This window comes from Lipotes vexillifer, unplaced genomic scaffold (assembly GCF_000442215.2).
Source record: "Lipotes vexillifer unplaced genomic scaffold, Lipotes_vexillifer_v1.1 scaffold1691, whole genome shotgun sequence".
Classification (NCBI taxonomy): domain Eukaryota; kingdom Metazoa; phylum Chordata; class Mammalia; order Artiodactyla; family Lipotidae; genus Lipotes; species Lipotes vexillifer.
Genome location: NW_006789046.1, coordinates 3,509,261 through 3,525,477, shown reverse-complemented (window position 1 = coordinate 3,525,477; position 16,217 = coordinate 3,509,261). Strand labels below are relative to the sequence as shown.

The 16,217-nt window shown below is 58.1% G+C and overlaps 2 protein-coding genes across 2 annotated transcripts; one reads left to right on the top strand and one right to left on the bottom strand.

Moving 5' to 3' along the window:
• Nucleotides 1-522: 522 nt before the first annotated feature.
• SYNGR2 (synaptogyrin 2) lies at nt 523-3,476 on the top strand. Its single transcript, XM_007462368.1, has 4 exons — nt 523-621; nt 2,468-2,705; nt 3,050-3,189; nt 3,279-3,476. Exons 1-4 carry the CDS (start codon nt 523-525, stop codon nt 3,474-3,476), a joined length of 675 nt encoding a protein of 224 aa, XP_007462430.1.
• Nucleotides 3,477-6,146: 2,670 nt separating this feature from the next.
• Nucleotides 6,147-16,183, bottom strand: TK1 (thymidine kinase 1). The gene is made up of 8 exons (XM_007462367.1): nt 16,021-16,183; nt 15,878-15,981; nt 15,752-15,783; nt 14,621-14,731; nt 12,281-12,374; nt 6,863-6,952; nt 6,439-6,558; nt 6,147-6,349 (listed from the first exon to the last, which is right to left on the bottom strand). Exons 2-8 carry the CDS (start codon nt 15,941-15,943, stop codon nt 6,149-6,151), a joined length of 714 nt encoding a protein of 237 aa, XP_007462429.1. The 5' UTR covers nt 15,944-15,981; nt 16,021-16,183; the 3' UTR covers nt 6,147-6,148.
• Between the last annotated feature and the right edge of the window lie 34 nt (nt 16,184-16,217).

Genomic DNA, 16,217 nt, shown 5'->3' with positions numbered 1-16,217 from the left:
ACAGGCCATGCAGGGAGGGGTCCAGGCTGTGGCCTGGGGTTTGAGTAGAATGGGGGAGAAGAGAGGAGGTGCGTAGGAGCCTGGGTCTTGGGCAGATGGGGCCCAGACGGCGTCTGGCGGGGCTTCCTGGAGGCGGAGGCGGGAGTGCAGGGGCAAAGAGTGGATGGCGCAGAGGGGCGGGCCCTCCTTGCGACCCTCTCTTCCTGGGGACTCTCTGGCCCTTTCCAGTCGCCCTGCGGACCAGCATAGCAGAGGGACGAGACTCCGGCCGAGAGGTGGGCTAGACAACGAGTCCGCAGCCGCTGGACGGATGTCGGCCGCTGGAAGCGCAGGCCGGGCTGTCGGGGTAACCCTGCCGCTCCTGCACCGCCGCTCGTCTTGGGCGGACTTTGCCCTCGGTCCCTGGGGGGGTGCTGGCCACGCCCCCGGGGAGGAGCCGGGCCGGGGGCGGGGCGGCGGGCTGGCTCCTCAGCAGTCCGCGGCTGCGGCGGCGGCGGCGTTGGCGGGGGCTGCGACGGCGACATGGAGAGCGGGGCCTACGGCGCGGCCAAGGCGGGCGGCTCCTTCGACCTGAGGCACTTCCTGACGCAGCCGCAGGTGGTGGTGCGCGCCATGTGCTTGGTGAGCCGGGGTGCGGGGCCTCGGGGAACCGACTTCGTCGCCAGGCCGGGGGAGTGGGGCCGCTGCGAGCCTGAGAGCGCGACAGGTGGTGGTGGCCGAGGCCCGGGGGTGGGAGCGGCGCGCGTAGGGCGGGCGAGCGGGGCCCGGGACACTCCAGCCCCTCACTCCCCGGGCCCCGCCGCCCCCCGAACCCGGGTCCCGCCACCCCCCACCTCCCAGCCCGGGCGCGGAATGGCCGGGCGGCACCGCGGGGAGCAGGCCCGTCGCCCTGCTGGCAGTGGGAGGAGTTTGAGGCGGCTCCAGGACAGGTGGCCGGCACGCCGCGACTCCCACCCTGGGGGAATTCATCAAGAAGGGGCTTTCCGAAGCCACGTGGGGTGCGTGGGGTTGGGGGGCAGCCTGCCGCCCTGAAATAGAGTCTCTCTTCCACTGAAGAGCAGCACATGGGTCTGCTTCCCCATCCGAGATCAGGTGACCCCAGGATGTTCCCCTCCATGTGAGCTGGATGAGCCCTCCAGTACCAGGTTCCCGGGGGTGGGGCGTTGGTGGGAGGTCCCATGCTCTCGGACAACCAGAGCCCAAAGCTGAACAAGCTGTTAGCCAGACCGCAGGCAGCGGGCTGGGCATGCGGCACCCACACCACACCTGCCCCTGCCTGGGACTGGAGCCCTACGAGTTGCCCTGGTGACACTCTCACCCCCGCTCTGCCTGACTGTGGGGTCTGACCCCAGGAGCAGATGCCCACGTTTCGGGATGGCAGTGCCAGGAGTCAGGCTGGCACACTGCTCCCAGCATCCAGAGTTCCGGCTTCATCTCCAGCTGGGGGTGGGGCTTGTGACTGCCAGCTCCAGAGCCTATTGAGAGGGCCTTGTGCAGGCGGGCAGGGCAGGCTGGGCAGTGGCCTGGGCCGGTCCCAGAGGGAGCCAGGCGTCCAGACTGTCCCGGGTCTGCTGACATAAGGCAGGGATGAGCAGTGGCCTTTCAGTTTGGGGCAGAGACAGGTGGCGTGAGGCTTTTCGCAAGGGCCTGGAGCCCCTCCCAGAGTTCTGGCTGGTACACCCCCTCGACCCCCACCCCAGTACATCCAGGGGTCTGCGTGCAGAGCTGTGTCCACAGGCCTGCTGGGCAGACCAGCTTGAGGTGCCCTGTGTGGGTAGGACCCACTATGAGCGGGAGGCCAGCTGGGGTTCTCTGGGAGGGCAGGGGCCAGGATGCCAAAGAGGCCAGAATTCTTTGTAGGAAAAAAGCTGGCCAAACTGGGGAGCCCAGCAGGGAAGAGGTGGAGGGGGCTCCAGGAGGTGGGGGTCTGGGGACACTATTTCGGCTCGGAGGCATGGCTTTCCTGAGGTGGGAGAAGTCCTCCATCACTGGGTGTTTAGGCAGAGGCTGGGTGCTTTAGAGGTGACTCAGACAGGTGATGGGGGTGAGACTCCAAGCTTGGGTTTTTATGACTTTGTGACCCATCCTGTTTAAAACTCACTGATAGTGGGAGTGCTTTAGTTTGGGCGATTGCCCTTAATCTTCAAGTACCTAACCACCAGTACCCATCCTCCAGGCAGACAGCTGGGCGGGCAGTCCCCTCCCAGGAGATCCCCTTCACTCCCCACCATCCCCAGTCCAGGAATCCCCGGCATGACTTGTGACTGGTGTCTGGAGATAGCCCAGGAGAAGGGAGAGGGAGGGCTGAACTTCGCTCGCTCCCCAAGTTCAGGAGGGGCTGGGACCGTGCTCCGACCTGCAGCACGGGGGACAGCAGGAGCAGAGGAGGCCCCACTCTGTGTGCCACCTGGGGGGTTTGTCCCACGAGGGTAGCAGTCACTCAGCCCTTCCCCTGCCTCCCCCTCAGGTCTTCGCCTTGATCGTGTTCTCATGCATCTTCGGCGAGGGCTACAGCAACACGCACGAGTCCAGCCAGCAGTACTGCGTGTTCAACCACAACGAGGACGCGTGCCGCTTCGGCAGCGCCATCGGGCTGCTGGGCTTCCTGGCCTCGGCCTTCTTCTTCGTGATCGACGTCTATTTCCCCCAGATCAGCAGCGCCACTGACCGCAAGTACCTGGTCATCAGCGACCTGCTCTTCTCAGGTATCTGCCGGCTGCACCTCCATTTGATCTTGGGGTGAACAGGAGTGGCAGTGGTCCCAAGGGCTCTAGGGTGCTGTGACTGCAGGGCTTGGGAGGGGTGGGAGTAGCCCCAGGTCCCCAGACCTCCCAGCAGACAGGCTGGCACGGAAGGATTTCTCACCGTCTGCTGAAACCCTCCACAGCCAAGTGGGACTTGGAGCAAGGACTCCCAGGGTGGCACCCTGTCCCCACCCTGGCTTCTGCATCAGTGCCCTTCACACCCCCGGAGGCTTCTCCCTCCAGGAGGTGCCTGCCCTCCTGCCTGCTCCGTAGAGCTGACCCTGCCCTCCCGGCCTTCTCCCCAGCTCTCTGGACCTTCATGTGGTTTGTTGGCTTCTGCTTCCTTGCCAATCAGTGGGCAGCCACCAAGCCGGAATATGTGCTGGTGGGAGCCGACTCGGCCCGGGCGGCCATCACCTTCAGCTTCTTTTCTGTCTTCTCCTGGGTAAGTGGACCAGGACGGGCCAGGGTCCTGGTGTCTTTGGTGAAGGGTGGTGGAGGGCTGAGGAACCCAAACCTCGGGGCTCTCTGCAGGGCGTGCTGGCCTCCTTGGCCTACCAGCGCTACAAGGCCGGAGTGGATGACTTCATCCAGAACTACGTGGACCCCACTCTGGACCCCAGCACGGCCTACGCCTCCTGCCCAGGCACGCCTGTGGACAGCTACCAACAGCCGCCCTTCACCCAGAACGCCGAGACCGCAGAGGGCTACCAGCCGCCCCCTGTGTACTGAGCTGCGGCCGGGGATGGTAAGGGGAGGAGGGAGGGCACCTGGGGGGCCTCCCCTCTTCCCGGACTCCTCCCCCGAGGCTGGTCTCCCAGAGCTGCCAGCCCCGCTTGATCCACCTGCCGCCTGTCGGAGCTGACGCACGGCCTGGAGAGAGAGCCCCTGCCTCCTCGTCCTGGCTGCTGGCCTCAGAGCCTCGGCCTGTGCCCCAGGGGGCTTTACCCACCACTCCTCGAGGGCATTTTGTAGGGAAGGGTTTTTGGTTGGATGGGTTTTGTCATTGCTTTTAATGATCCCCAACCCCACCTGGAGTAGCTCCAAGGGCCCGATGTGCTGGTTTGACAAGTGCCTTAGCTTCTCCCCAGCCTGAAGGAGCCAGGCCATGTGCAGGCCTCGGTGGCCACCGCCATCTGGGGGTCTCTGCCAAAGATGAGGCTGTGGGGCCTTCCCCCTGCTCTGCTGCTGGTGCTGGGCTGGGGCTCCTTTCCTCCTCACTCAGGTTCGTTCTGCCCCCAGCCCCCTGCCCCCTGCCTGCTCTGCGAGCGGCAGCCTGTGCTCACTGCTGAAGTGTCTGCTCGCTTGGATCTGGGCTCTGTGCCAGTGCCTCTGGGTCACCTTCCTGACAGCCTAGGCGCAGGGCTGGTGCCGCCCCCCAACAACGGGCTCGGGCGGGCAGCACTGTCTCTGCTTCCACCCCTTGGCCGCAGGAAGGGGCTTTGCCTGACAACAGCACCCAGCTTTATGTAAATACCCCACCACCGTTAGTTGGGAGGCGTGGGGCACACCCACAGCCCCCAGGCTGCTCTGAATGTATTGCAGAGCCTTGGGGGAAGATGCACAGCACCCTTGGATTCTGTTGACTCATTTTGGAGATGGAATAAATGTTTTTCTCATTCATAATCTCCGTTGTCATGGGTGGGGCCTCTGTCTAGGGGTAGGAGAAAGAGAAATTCCACCCTGAGGTACACCCTCTGGCCAAGGTCTTACAGAACCTGTATTTTGAACAGAGTTGTGGCAGTCTGGCCCTCCAGCGTGCCTAGCAGCTCCCCGCCACCCCCACCACCCCCACCGACCCAGGGTCTCATTGCTCACGCTGCCCTCCATCAGCATCTTAAAATAGTAACTGTGCTCAGCCTGTAAACAACATGGCTTTTCTGGGCCGCTCTGCCAGGGTCCCGGCGTGCCCCTGGAGGGGCAGGGGCCCTCTGCTTCCCGTAGACAGGGCTCAGCACCTCTGCAGCCTGTTCCGGGCACACAGTGGGCTGGCCTGACCGCCCAGCCCGCCCCAGAGAACAAGCCTGGCTCAGGCAGGAGGTCAGGGCCCCCAGGGCAACTCGGGGCTTCCCCTTTTGAGCCCAGACAGGGAGCTGTCAAAAGTGGGCCCCAACAGTTTCAAAATCCTGAGTAAAAACTAATAGGGTTTGGGAATTACAGTCTCATCACTGTACTGCACCTTTGTAACCTGGGACCAACCGCGAGTAAAGGGGAGGGAGAAGCTGGGGTGAGGGTGGGGAACCCGGACCCCCATCTGCTTGGGGCACACCTACAGCCCAGGCTCACCCCACCCACACCCGACCTGGTGCACTCTTGCCTCCGTGTAAGCTGCCCACAGCATATTTTTTGAGGCACAGCAGAGCTGGTCTTCTTGGCTCCTGAACTGTCAAGTGTCTGTTTCACGAACAAAACCTGACCTCACAGCCCCATCTGGCAGCACAGACCAAAGCTTCATCTTTCCAACCTGGGCCTGAGGCTCCTTCATCCACCCATCTTGACCTGAAACCTGCCCAGACAGAGGAGCAGGCAAACATTCCTCTCAGGACATACTTCACGATCATTTCTCAGTTAAAAAGCGTGGCTAAGAGATCAGTAGTACTAGAAAATGATTTGAAAAGAAATCCCCACACCTAAATCAGGTCAGAGCTGTCTCCACTGAGACCCGGGGAATCCCAGACAGTTAAAGAGAAATACGCTTTCATCAACCAGTAAATTTTAATATTAGTTATTAATTTCACACACTACAGCAGAAAAATCACAGCCCCTGCTTTAAAAGACAAGCGCCTGGGATCTGAGCCCCAGCAGGGTGTCACCCACGTGGAAGAAGCTATAATCCTGGAGAAAATGGTCGCCAGAGCAGGAAGGGCTTTCGGCCCAAAGGGAAGTAAGAGAGAACAAGTCCAGCCATCCTCAGAGGGGCCAGGAGCCCGTCGCAGGCAGGGGGACTAAAGTCTTTGCGTGAGAGGAGGCTTGGTGCTGAGCCAGAGGTGCTGGTGCTCCAACTTCCCAGTGAGAACAGAAACTCAACGGCAAAAGCCACAAAGGGGGAAGAAGCCAGGAGCGCCGGTGTCACAGGAGCTTTGCGCCTCCAGCCTCACTGCTTGGAGAGGGAGGGACTCACATCAGCAGCGGCCCCGCGCCGGCCTGGGGTGGATTGTGAGTAGTCTGGGAAGGGAACAGAGGGAAGCCGGCGGGCAGGCAAGGAGGGAAGTGTGATGTGTGCAGAGCACCGGCCCGTGGCCCTTGGCCGGGGAAGGGGCGCTGGTGAAACTTCACCCCCCCCACCCCCGCCTCCTCCTCCGAGAAGGCCGGGCAGCACGCAGGGGGCAGGCGTCCGCCAGGGGGCAGCAGCAGGCATGGGAGCAGGTGGCCGGTCAGCCCGTCCTGCGTGTGGGGCCTGTGCCTCAGTTGGCCGGGCTGCACTGCAGGATCTGATGAGGAGCGAATAGCTTCCTGGCTCCCGTGGCCGCGCCGGGCTTTCCCAGCACTGGGCAGTTCTCTTTATTCTCCTTGCTGTCCAGCCCGGCAGGCTGCCCCGACGCCTTCTTGAAGAAGCAGAGGCGGCACACGGAGTGGTACTTGTCTGCTCCTCCTATCACCTCGACCTGGCCAGGGGACAGGAAGCGCCGGGACTGAGCGGGGGCACAGCACCAGCCCCTCCCCTCCACCCCTTGCAGAAGGCAGGAGGGGCCACCTCTTTCTCCACGCCCAGCCTCTTGGTGTAGGCGGCCTCTCGGAAGCACTCCATGCACACCGCCGTCAGCTTCACCACACTCTCGGCCAGGGGTACCAGGTTCAGGATGGTCCCGAAAGCCTGTATTCCCATGGAAAGACTGGTGTGTGCTTACCTCACCAGGTGGGCTTTTCCTTGAAACCCTCTGATTCACAGCCCTGAAGCCAGGAAACTAGGCCCTGACCTTGCTTCCCCCCAGAGCACCAGCCCCTGCAGCAGGCGGCCTAGTCTGGGGCAAACCAGGGAGCTGGGTCTGGCTTGCCTGAGCGCCTGGGCTCTGGCACAGTCTGGTCATCCAGGGCGCGGTGAGCTGTCCATCTGTGCACAGCCCCGGCCCCTTCCTCCCTCCTGGGTCCCATCCCGAGACCTGGACCAGACGCCTTACCTTCCTCTGGAAGGTCCCATCCAGTGCAGCCACAATGACGGTCTTCCCGGCATTGGCCATGGTCTCGCTGAACTCCACGATGTCGGGGAACTGGAAAGGGTGAGAGGAGGAGTGAGCTTCTGTCCTGCGCAGCAGCTTCCAGGAGCCACAAACATGTGGCTGGACCCAACAGCTCTGGCCACCTGGATCGTCGTGGAGCACGAGAATAGGGTGGCCCCAGCCCCCCACACCTGGCACGCTACCTGCACATCTGCAGCAGCCCCAGTCGCTCCACCATCCTGCCAGCTTTCCATGGCAGAACCGGGCCCCACTCCAGGCCAAGCACCCGGAAGTGACACCAGGCCAGGAGAGGCAGTCTGCTACCGCAGTGGTCAAAAGCCCAGACCAGAGGCTGCCTTGGGCTTGAACCGTGGTCTTTGTTGGACCCAGTAGCTGTGACCTTGGCAATGACTTCACGTTTCTGAGCCCAAGAAAAGGCAAGGAAGGCCCTTGGTGGTGTTTTAAGGATTAAGGACCCTCGAATAATTTATGACGTATGTTATTTGGCTGAGAGGCAGGCTCTTTGTGTTTATCTTTTTTAAAAAACATAATGTGCCCGTGTGACGCCTTGAGAAGGGGTGAGGGTTCCACGGCCACTTAGAGCAGGATGGCACGGCACACCCTTCTAAATACAGGGCCTGCAGAAAGGTCACTTACTTGGTAAATCAAATTTCAAGTGGCTCAGGGCAAGGCTGCTACTTAAATTCTTTGGTGAACTTTCACTGCTCAATCATCTATCTAGATTCGTCTTTGGGTTGGGTGAAGTGGGGAGTTCTTGTGTTTGGGCAGAGGGTCTCTCTCCAAGCCGCTCATGTAGGTGCAAAGTTACCAAGACCTGAGGGCTCAGCAAGACGAGGTCCAGGAGAGGGGTTAGAAAACCTGGATCAGTTCCAGCGGGATTCACCGAAGCCAGATCTGATGGCCTCTGCAGGGCTGCCGAGCCTGAGCTACGGAAACGGCACCTCCCACCCAGAGGCTCCAGCCTGGCTCCAGGTGAGGCCCCTCTTCTTCTCTAAAGGACTCATCACAGCTCACAGAAATGCAGCCCCCAGCCTGCAAGGAGCTGTCAGCCAGTGCCCTCCACCCTACCCCCATTGTCACAAACAAAATGGTTTCCAGACATTGCCAGATATCCCCCAGGTAGGGGCTGGGGGCAAAACCGCCCTGGGATGAGCACCCCCTGCGTCTCACTCTCCCTGTCAAGGCCTCATCAGATGTGGGTCCTTCCACACCAGGGTTTGGGGACCTCTCAGGGTCCTCCGCCTCTCCCGCTGCAGCGATGCCCACCATCAGCCTCCGCCTCACCCGCTGCCGCGATGCCCACCATCAGCCTCCGCCTCGCCCGCTGCAGCGATGCCACCATCAGCCTCCGCCTCGCCCGCTGCCGCGATGCCCGCCATCAGCCTCCGCCTCGCCCGCTGCCGCGGTGCCCGCCATCAGCCTCCGCCTCGCCCGCTGCCGCGGTGCCCGCCATCAGCCTCCGCCTCGCCCGCTGCCCGCCATCAGCCTCCGCCTCGCCCGCTGCCGCGGTGCCCGCCATCAGCCTCCGCCTCGCCCGCTGCCGCGGTGCCCGCCATCAGCCTCCGCCTCGCCCGCTGCAGCGATGCCACCATCAAAGACTTCAATTCTTCCACTTAAACTTTGTCCCCTGTTCACATGCCACCCCGACCGCACCCAAACACTGAACCCTGGGGCCCCAGCTGGGGTCCCTGAATGATCAAAGGTAAGGTCAGAGCTGTCTGCAGCGTCCCAGAATGCCCACTGGTAACCAACCACATTACTGACGTTTGTTTTTCTTGCCATTAAATTTTTTAGGTTATGTTATGGGTTGAATTGTGTCCCTTCCCACCCCCCAGATCCATATGTAGAAACCCTCACCCCCAATACCTCAGAACCTTATTTGGAGAGAGGATCTTTGCAGAGGTGTCCAGTCATAAAGTAGGTCAGAAGGTCACACTCCAGTATGACTGGTGTCCTTATAAAAAGGGGAAATTTGGACACAGAGAGGGACAGACACAGGGAGCAGATGGCCACCTGCACGCCAAGGGGACAGGACTGGAACAGATTCTCCCTCACGGCCACAGGGGGAACCCACCCTGCCAACACCTTGACCTTGGGCTCCCAGCCTCCAGAGCTGTGGGAAGTAAATGTCTGTGGTTTAAACCGCCCAGTCTGTGGTACATGTCACAGCAGCCATAGACTCTAATATAGGTTACATTCAAAGCGGAACTTCAGGGGACCTAGTAAACGTAGGGTTTTCTTGGTAGACAAAAATGATTGCCACACGGGATCCAGGTAGAAAAGTAATGGGGGGTTTCTTGATGGTGACAAGTCTACCCGTTTGGTTCACCTGCTGATCCAGCACCTGGGCTGACCTGCCGTGAGCCACTTCCCGAACAAGGTTTGATGAGGGGAGAGGACCGAAAGGGCAGATCAGGAAGCCAAGGAGTAGTTTCACCCTCATCCTCATCTTGCCGAGAGGTGGCGCGCTCGTGATGTACGACGGAAGCACCCCGGCCCTGCCCCGGTGGAGGCCCGGCTTCCTGGCAGCCAGGCTGGTGTCGAGGGCGCAAAGGCCACAGAGGACAGGAACGAAGGATGTGACACTGAAACATTCCACCGTTCCACCATGAATGGTAAAGACTAAATGAAATGCACAGACCAAAACGAGAGGCAAATAAACAGGGAAGAAATATTTACAGCATGTGACAAACTGGCACCGATTACATCATGTCCTGTAGAGGAAAGATCAACCAAGAGAAGGAGGCAATTTACAAAAGTAGAAACACAGGGAAAATGATGTCAGCCACCAGAGTAACAAAAGAGAAAGGCAGTTGGAACAGGATGTGTGTATGCAGCCGCCACCACCCTGCCCTCCACCGTGGGGATTTCCGCAAAGACCCAGATGCCTCTCCCCCCACCCCACCCCCAATGCTGTCGATGCTCCTCCAACAGAGGAGACGCCCTGGGCGGCTTCCAGGCTCTCCCAGGGTTAACGCCGAAGTCTTTCCCGCTGACCTGGCCAAAGCCCCTGGCCTCCTGGCTGCTCCTGAGACATGCCCAAAAGCATACTCCTGACTGGGAACCTTCACCCCGCTTTCCTTTTGGCCCCTTTCTGACCATCCTCAAAAAGCATCATCCCCACCTTAGCTCTACGCCCTCACAGTGCCTTTCTCCCCCGGTTACCACCACCTTTTACATATTTCTCTCCCCCAGCTAGAATGTAAGTGCAAGGGCAAGACCCTGGCTGTATCCCCAACACCTAGAACATTGCTGCCACATGGCACAAGCTCAGAAAACACTTACTGAATTAATGAGATCAGTCCCTTGACCAGTGATTCTACTTAGTAGATAAACCCCAATACACCGGACGATAGCCAGGATGTCCGCACACACGTCTGTCACAGCCTGTAAGTGCCACACTCAAGGGGCCAGCTCATGTAAGACATGGTACGTTCATGAGGATAGGTATTTGCTGATGAGGAAAAAATGGTCACAACACGTGATATGAGCCCAATCTATAAATACGAACTTCCGGCAAGGCCATTCTGTGACTGTGATGGTCAAGACAAAACCAGACCCCTCCTAGGGAATTCCCTGGTGGTCCCAGTGGTCTCCGCGCTCCCACTGCTGAGGGCCCGGGTTCAATCCCTGGTCAGGGAACTGGATCCCACATGCTGCAACTAAAGATCCCGCACGCTGCAACGAAGATCCCATGTGCTGCAACTAAGACCCAGCACAGCCAAAAAAAAAATTAAAAAGAAACAGAGGTAATACCAACACTCGGAGCGACACTGTGAGGCTGGCATGCCCAGGATCCAGCTGCCCACCTACCACCGCACCCTCAGCTTATAGCGTGGGGTCTTCAGATGTACCCCTCTCCAAGGGAAGGATGAAGGGAGGGAGAGGCAGTCCTTTTGTCAGGTCCCATGTTGAGAGGCAACCGAGGCAGCCACCTCTGGGCCCCAGAACTTCTTGCAGAGCAAGGCCCACAGGCACGAGGGCAGAACAGAAGATTGGTGATGTTTCTGCAGTAGGTTTAATAAACACTTGTTTTGGGAACTCGAGTTTGACTTGCTGGCCAGGGAGGAAGTAGCCATAGAAACAGGGGAAAGAACTGTGGGGCAGGGACTTCCCTGGTGGCGCAGTGGTTAAGAATCCGCCTGCCAATGCAGGGGACACGGGTTTGGTCCCTGGTCCGGGAAGATCCCTCATGGTGCAGAGCAGCTAAGCCCATGCTCCACAACTACTGAGCCTGCGCTCTAGAGCCCATGCTCCGTAACAAGAGAAGACACCGCATTGAGAAGCCCGCGCACCACAATGAAGGGTAGCCCCTGCTTTCCGCAACCAGAGAAAGCCCGCGCAACAACAAAGACCTAACACAGCCCCAAAATAAATTAAATCAAAAAAAAGAAGTGGACTTCCTCGGTGGTGCAGTGGTTAAGCATCCACCTGCCAGTGCAGGGGACACGGATTCGAGCCCTGGTCCGGGAAGATCCCACAAAGCCCGTGTGCCACAACTACTGAGCCTGCGCTCTAGAGCCTGCGAGCCACAACTACTGAGCCCACAAGCCACAACTACTGAGCCCACGAGCCACAACCACTGAAGCCCGTGCGCCTAGAGCCCGTGCTCCGCAACGAGAAGCCACCGCAATGAGAAGCCCGTGCACCGCAACGAAGAGTAGCCCTTGCTCGCCGCAACTAGAGAAAGCCCGCGCGCAGCAACGAAGACCCAACACAGCCAAACATAAATAAGTAAATAAATAAACTATATATATTAAAAAATTTTTTCTACAGTAAACAAAAAATTTGATTTCTCAACACTGGTGTATAGGGAGGATTTGGTTCTGTTTAGCTCAATGTTGCTTCTTTTTTTTAAAAAAAATTATTTATTTATTATGTTTGGCTGCGTTGGGTCTTCATTGCTGCGCGCGGGCTTTCTCTAGTTGCGGCGAGCAGGGGCTACTCTTCGTTGCGGTGCGTGGGCTTCTCATTGCGGTGGCTTCTCTTGTTGCGGAGCACGGGGTCTAGGCGCACGGGCTTCAGTAGTTGTGGCGTACGGGCTTAGCTGCTCCATGGCATATGGGATCTTCCTGGACCAGGGCTTGAACCCGTGCCCCCTGAATTGGCAGGATTCTTAACCACTGTGCTACCAGGGAAGTCCTGTAAATTTTTTTAAGGTACAATAAATTCTATATAACAGTAACACAGAAAGCAGTAAAGGGAATTCAAAGGGTATTCAGACACTAGTTAAAGCAAGTTAACAATGTTTACCTTATAAAAATATCAGAAATTGAACCAATAACCTCCAAGTTAGCAGAGGAAAAAGGGGGACAGTTGAGTTCACAGGAAGAGTGCTATCAGGACAAGTCAACTTACAAACTGCCCTTCGTCGATGCCTATAACAGCCACGCCCAGGGCCTCCTGGGCCACATCCCGGAGCACACAGGCTGGCAGGGCCTCCATGGTGTTCCTGGGGACAGAAAGCCAGAGTGTGAGCAAGAGAAGGGAGCCAGAGGAGACCAGGAACCAGAATGAGGGGCAGGGAAACGGTCTCATGAGCACCCGCTACCTGCAAAGCAGGCTGAGATGTCTGCCCAGAGCTTTGAGAAATTAGCACCTGTGGGAAGGCATCTGGGGAGAAAAGTAAAGGCCTTTGTTTGGAAAACCAGTTATTCAACAAGAGCTATTTCACTTCACGCTTTGGACTGGAAATTAGCAATTTCACTTCAAGCTTTGGGCTGGAAATTAGCAATGCCCAATGTAAAGCTCAACCCAGATGCAAAGCTCTTCCCTGCTCTGCTTAGTGTGTGTGTGTGTGTGTGTGTGTGTGTGTGTGTGGTGGGGTGCAGACAGGGTTACTTCATCAAGTACAGTGCCTGGGGCCCATGATGCTTTGGGGACGAATGAAACATTTTAATTTCTTTTAAAAATCAGAATAAATGTAACTCAGTCTGGATTATCTTTGTCTTTATATCAATGCAGTCATAAATTATAATTTTTTACTTTTTTCTTTATAGAGGAAGGGGCCCATGAATGCAGAAAGTCCCCAGGGCCCATGAAAGTCCTACCATGGCCCCAGGCAGACCATTAGCACCAGAATCTAAGACTAGGCACCCCGTGCCCCAGCAGAGATAAGTCACGAACACCAACGAGCAGTGCAGTGACCTAGAATTCCCTCCGTTTGACTCCTCTGGCTGATTAAAGGATTTCTCAGAGATCATAGAGCTATTAACTGGCAGAGTCAGGATTCAAATCCGCATTCATACTGCTGCCTCGTGTGTCCTGAGGGAAGATTCCTACCCAGCAGAGTCTGAAAGTGAAAGGCCGTGTGTGGGAGTGTTCCAGTGCATTAAATGACAGGGTGGACCCCACCCTGCCCCACAGCCAGGCCTTCTGGAAGAGGAATGCTGTTCTTTGTCTTCTAGTTTCTATGTTTTTCTGCAATGTTATTTTCTTCTGTTTCCATTTTTGCCTGCTCCTCTGAACTACCCTTCCAAGGAGCTATGAGTTTCCTGACGGCTCTGCAGTTTTGCAGCTATATATTTATGTAAAACTTTACAACTACTTAGTGATTATCTTGCTTTGATCCTGCAGGCAATGCAGTAAGCCGGTTCCAGCTTCAGCAAGGGCAGCGTCTCTGGAGCATTGTCACCCCTGCCAAGCGCTAGGCCTCTGCTGCAGCTCGTCTGGGCCTTTACAGCCCAGATTAGAGAGGATTTGTGACACTGGGGCAGAGCCTGGCTTCCACCCCCATCTGACAGACCCAGAAGCTGCACTTCTAATCGTCTCCACTGCTTTCACTGTCCTCCCTTGACACTTCCCGTGTCCTGAGCAGCGGACACCTATGTTTTAGGGATGAGAAAGCAAACTTGGAGATGTAAATGACCCGCATCAGGCAACATGTCCAGGAAACGTCACTCAACGTTTAACTTAACTCCAAGTCCTGGATCCTCTCTGCCTCACCCACCTGCCCAGCTTCAGAGCCCCCCACACTCCCACCCTGAAGCCAGACACAGCACAGCCTTGATGCTGGGGGCTCAGGTGGATGAATCTGGAAGATGAGAAAAGTGTCTCAGGCTCTAAAACATCAGGCCCTAAATGCTGTACGGAATGGCAGGAGTGGCACTAAATTTAACCTCCCAACCTCAGGCTGCAGGCTGAAATGCCCACAGGACACAGGCAGATAAACATAAAAGGGGGATGCACAAAGGCCACGAGACAGGGAGTCAGCAAGGACAAGCCAACTAAAAACTTAAATAAAATTCAGCCTGCAGGCCAGCAAAACCAGTCTGCAACCTCCACATAGGTCAAGAGCAGGGTTTCTCAACCTTGGCCAGACATTACTGGCATTTGGGGCTGGATCATTCTTTGTTATGGGGCTGTCTGTGCACTGTAGGATGTAGTGGCATCCCTGCCCTTTACCCACTAGTTGCCATCATGCCCTTACCTCCTCCTGTTGTGAAAACTAAAAAATGTCTCCAGACATTGCAAATAGACACTAGCGGGCAAAATCACGTCCCGCTAGGAACCACTGGGCTAGAGCCCCAAGAAAGGCCAAGTTCTAGGGTACCTTGCCAAGCAACCTGGAAAGTTTGCAGATTTGAACGGTTCGCTGCCCGGTATCAGCATTATTAACCATCCTCTCTAAAGAGTTCTGACAGTCACTGGGCTTCTCACAAAAGGTGTGGGGACAGGACAGAAGGGGCAGGGACTGACCGGTCATGCGTGGAGAAGTTGCTGCTGTAACGCATGTCTTTGGCATATTTGATCACCAGGCACTTGTACTGGGCAATCTGGAAGCGACGGACCCGTCTCATCAGCTCAGTACTGCAAGGTAAGGCCCATGCATAAGTGTGGGCGAGGAAGACCCCATCAGCACCGCCTTCTAGGGGTATACAGCCTGTGCCCCACCAATGGATGGGAAGGCTGCAGGGCAGAGCGTGAACCAGTGAGGACAGAAAGGGCCCACACAGAGAGTTCAGTCTAGACCCCGGAGGGAGGAGCATGTCTGGGCTGATAGTCATTCTCTGTGGGGAGGGTGGCAAAGAAGGGCCCTCAGGTGATTCAGGGAAGGGCTGGAGGAGTGATTTTGTCAGGCGCAAAGCAAAGACCACATGCACAGGAGAGGGGTTCAGATTCCATTCCAAAGTAATCTCACCCCACAGTTCTTCACATAGCCTGAACTAACTTCAGAGAACCTTTTGGTGCAACAAGGGAAGCGCTTTGTCTCTGAGTCCAAGAGCCCACCCTGAGCCCACCCTGAGCCTCACCATCGTGGGCAAGGGATTTGAGCTGGAGTGATCCCCCAGCGCCATACAGAAAGGGGGGCCAGGGGAGTTACTGGAGGCTCACTGGGATTGGTTCTATCACTTCAGGGAAGCAAAGGCACCAGCGCTTGACTCTTCGGTGTGGAGAGTAACTACGCTCCTGGGCCATCTAAGGAAACAGTCACACTGCAAGGAAGCCACAGATACTGCAGGACGCACAGAGCCTGGCCACCGGAGATGCACCCTTCAGAGAGGGCTTTAGTGAGGGGCTAAACGGTGAGCAGCTGTGACCAGCTCCCGGAAGGAGCGGTGGTTGAATGACCCCCAAGGGGAAGAGGTTCCGACCCGGACGGGAAGGGGAGGAGCTCCTCCTCCGGTAGGATCCCACGGGGGAGAGGCATCCTGGTCGCGAACGCGGGGTCGGGCAGTAGGGGCTGCTCTAGAGGCGGGGCTCTGAGAAGGGCGGCAGGCTCGGGGTCGTGGGGCGTCATGGGAGGAGGACGGGGTCCCGGGGCTTGGAGGAGAAGCAGGGAAGTGGAGGAAGAGGTCCCGGCCCACCCCCGTCCCGCGAGGCCATTACCTTTTTCCTGAGAACATGGGTCCGAGAATCACCTAGGAGAGAAGGAGAGGTCACTGGGCCCCGGTGCGCACGGACACCCGGGCCCCGATCACGACTCCGACCCCGACCCCACCCCGCGGCCCGCACCTGGATCTGCCCCCGCGTCTTGCTGGGGGAGCCGGGCAGCACGGTGGGCAGGTTGATGCAGCTCATGGTGCCTTCAGGGAGATCACAAATCGAGGACCCTCCTCCTCCCCCTCTTCCGCCGCCGCCGCCGCCGCCGCCGCCGCCGCCGCCCTGCAGGCTCGCGCTGGTTCCCGCGCTGTGCTTCTTTATCCCCGGCGTGCGGGCCAATCGGGAGCCGGCGCTGCCGGCCCGGAGCCAATCAGCGTGCGGCTGTGGGACCGGCGGGAGATTTGACCTCAGCCCGCCCCCTCGTGGGAGGGACCGGGAATGCGCGCACCAGGCTCAGCTCACCAGGGCGGTG

Excerpts from the sequence above, each read along its gene's own strand:
- SYNGR2 (XM_007462368.1), top strand. The coding sequence starts at position 523 with ATGGAGAGCGGGGCCTACGGCGCGGCCAAGGCGGGCGGCTCCTTCGAC. Across the intron at positions 622-2,467 it reads TGGTGCGCGCCATGTGCTTG|GTCTTCGCCTTGATCGTGTT; the intron begins GTGAGCCGGGGT and ends CCTCCCCCTCAG. Across the intron at positions 2,706-3,049 it reads CAGCGACCTGCTCTTCTCAG|CTCTCTGGACCTTCATGTGG; the intron begins GTATCTGCCGGC and ends CCTTCTCCCCAG.
- TK1 (XM_007462367.1), bottom strand. The coding sequence starts at position 15,943 with ATGAGCTGCATCAACCTGCCCACCGTGCTGCCCGGCTCCCCCAGCAAG. Across the intron at positions 15,784-15,877 it reads AGACGCGGGGGCAGATCCAG|GTGATTCTCGGACCCATGTT; the intron begins GTGCGGGCCGCG and ends CTTCTCTCCTAG. Across the intron at positions 6,953-12,280 it reads GCATCGACGAAGGGCAGTTT|TTCCCCGACATCGTGGAGTT; the intron begins GTAAGTTGACTT and ends CACCCTTTCCAG.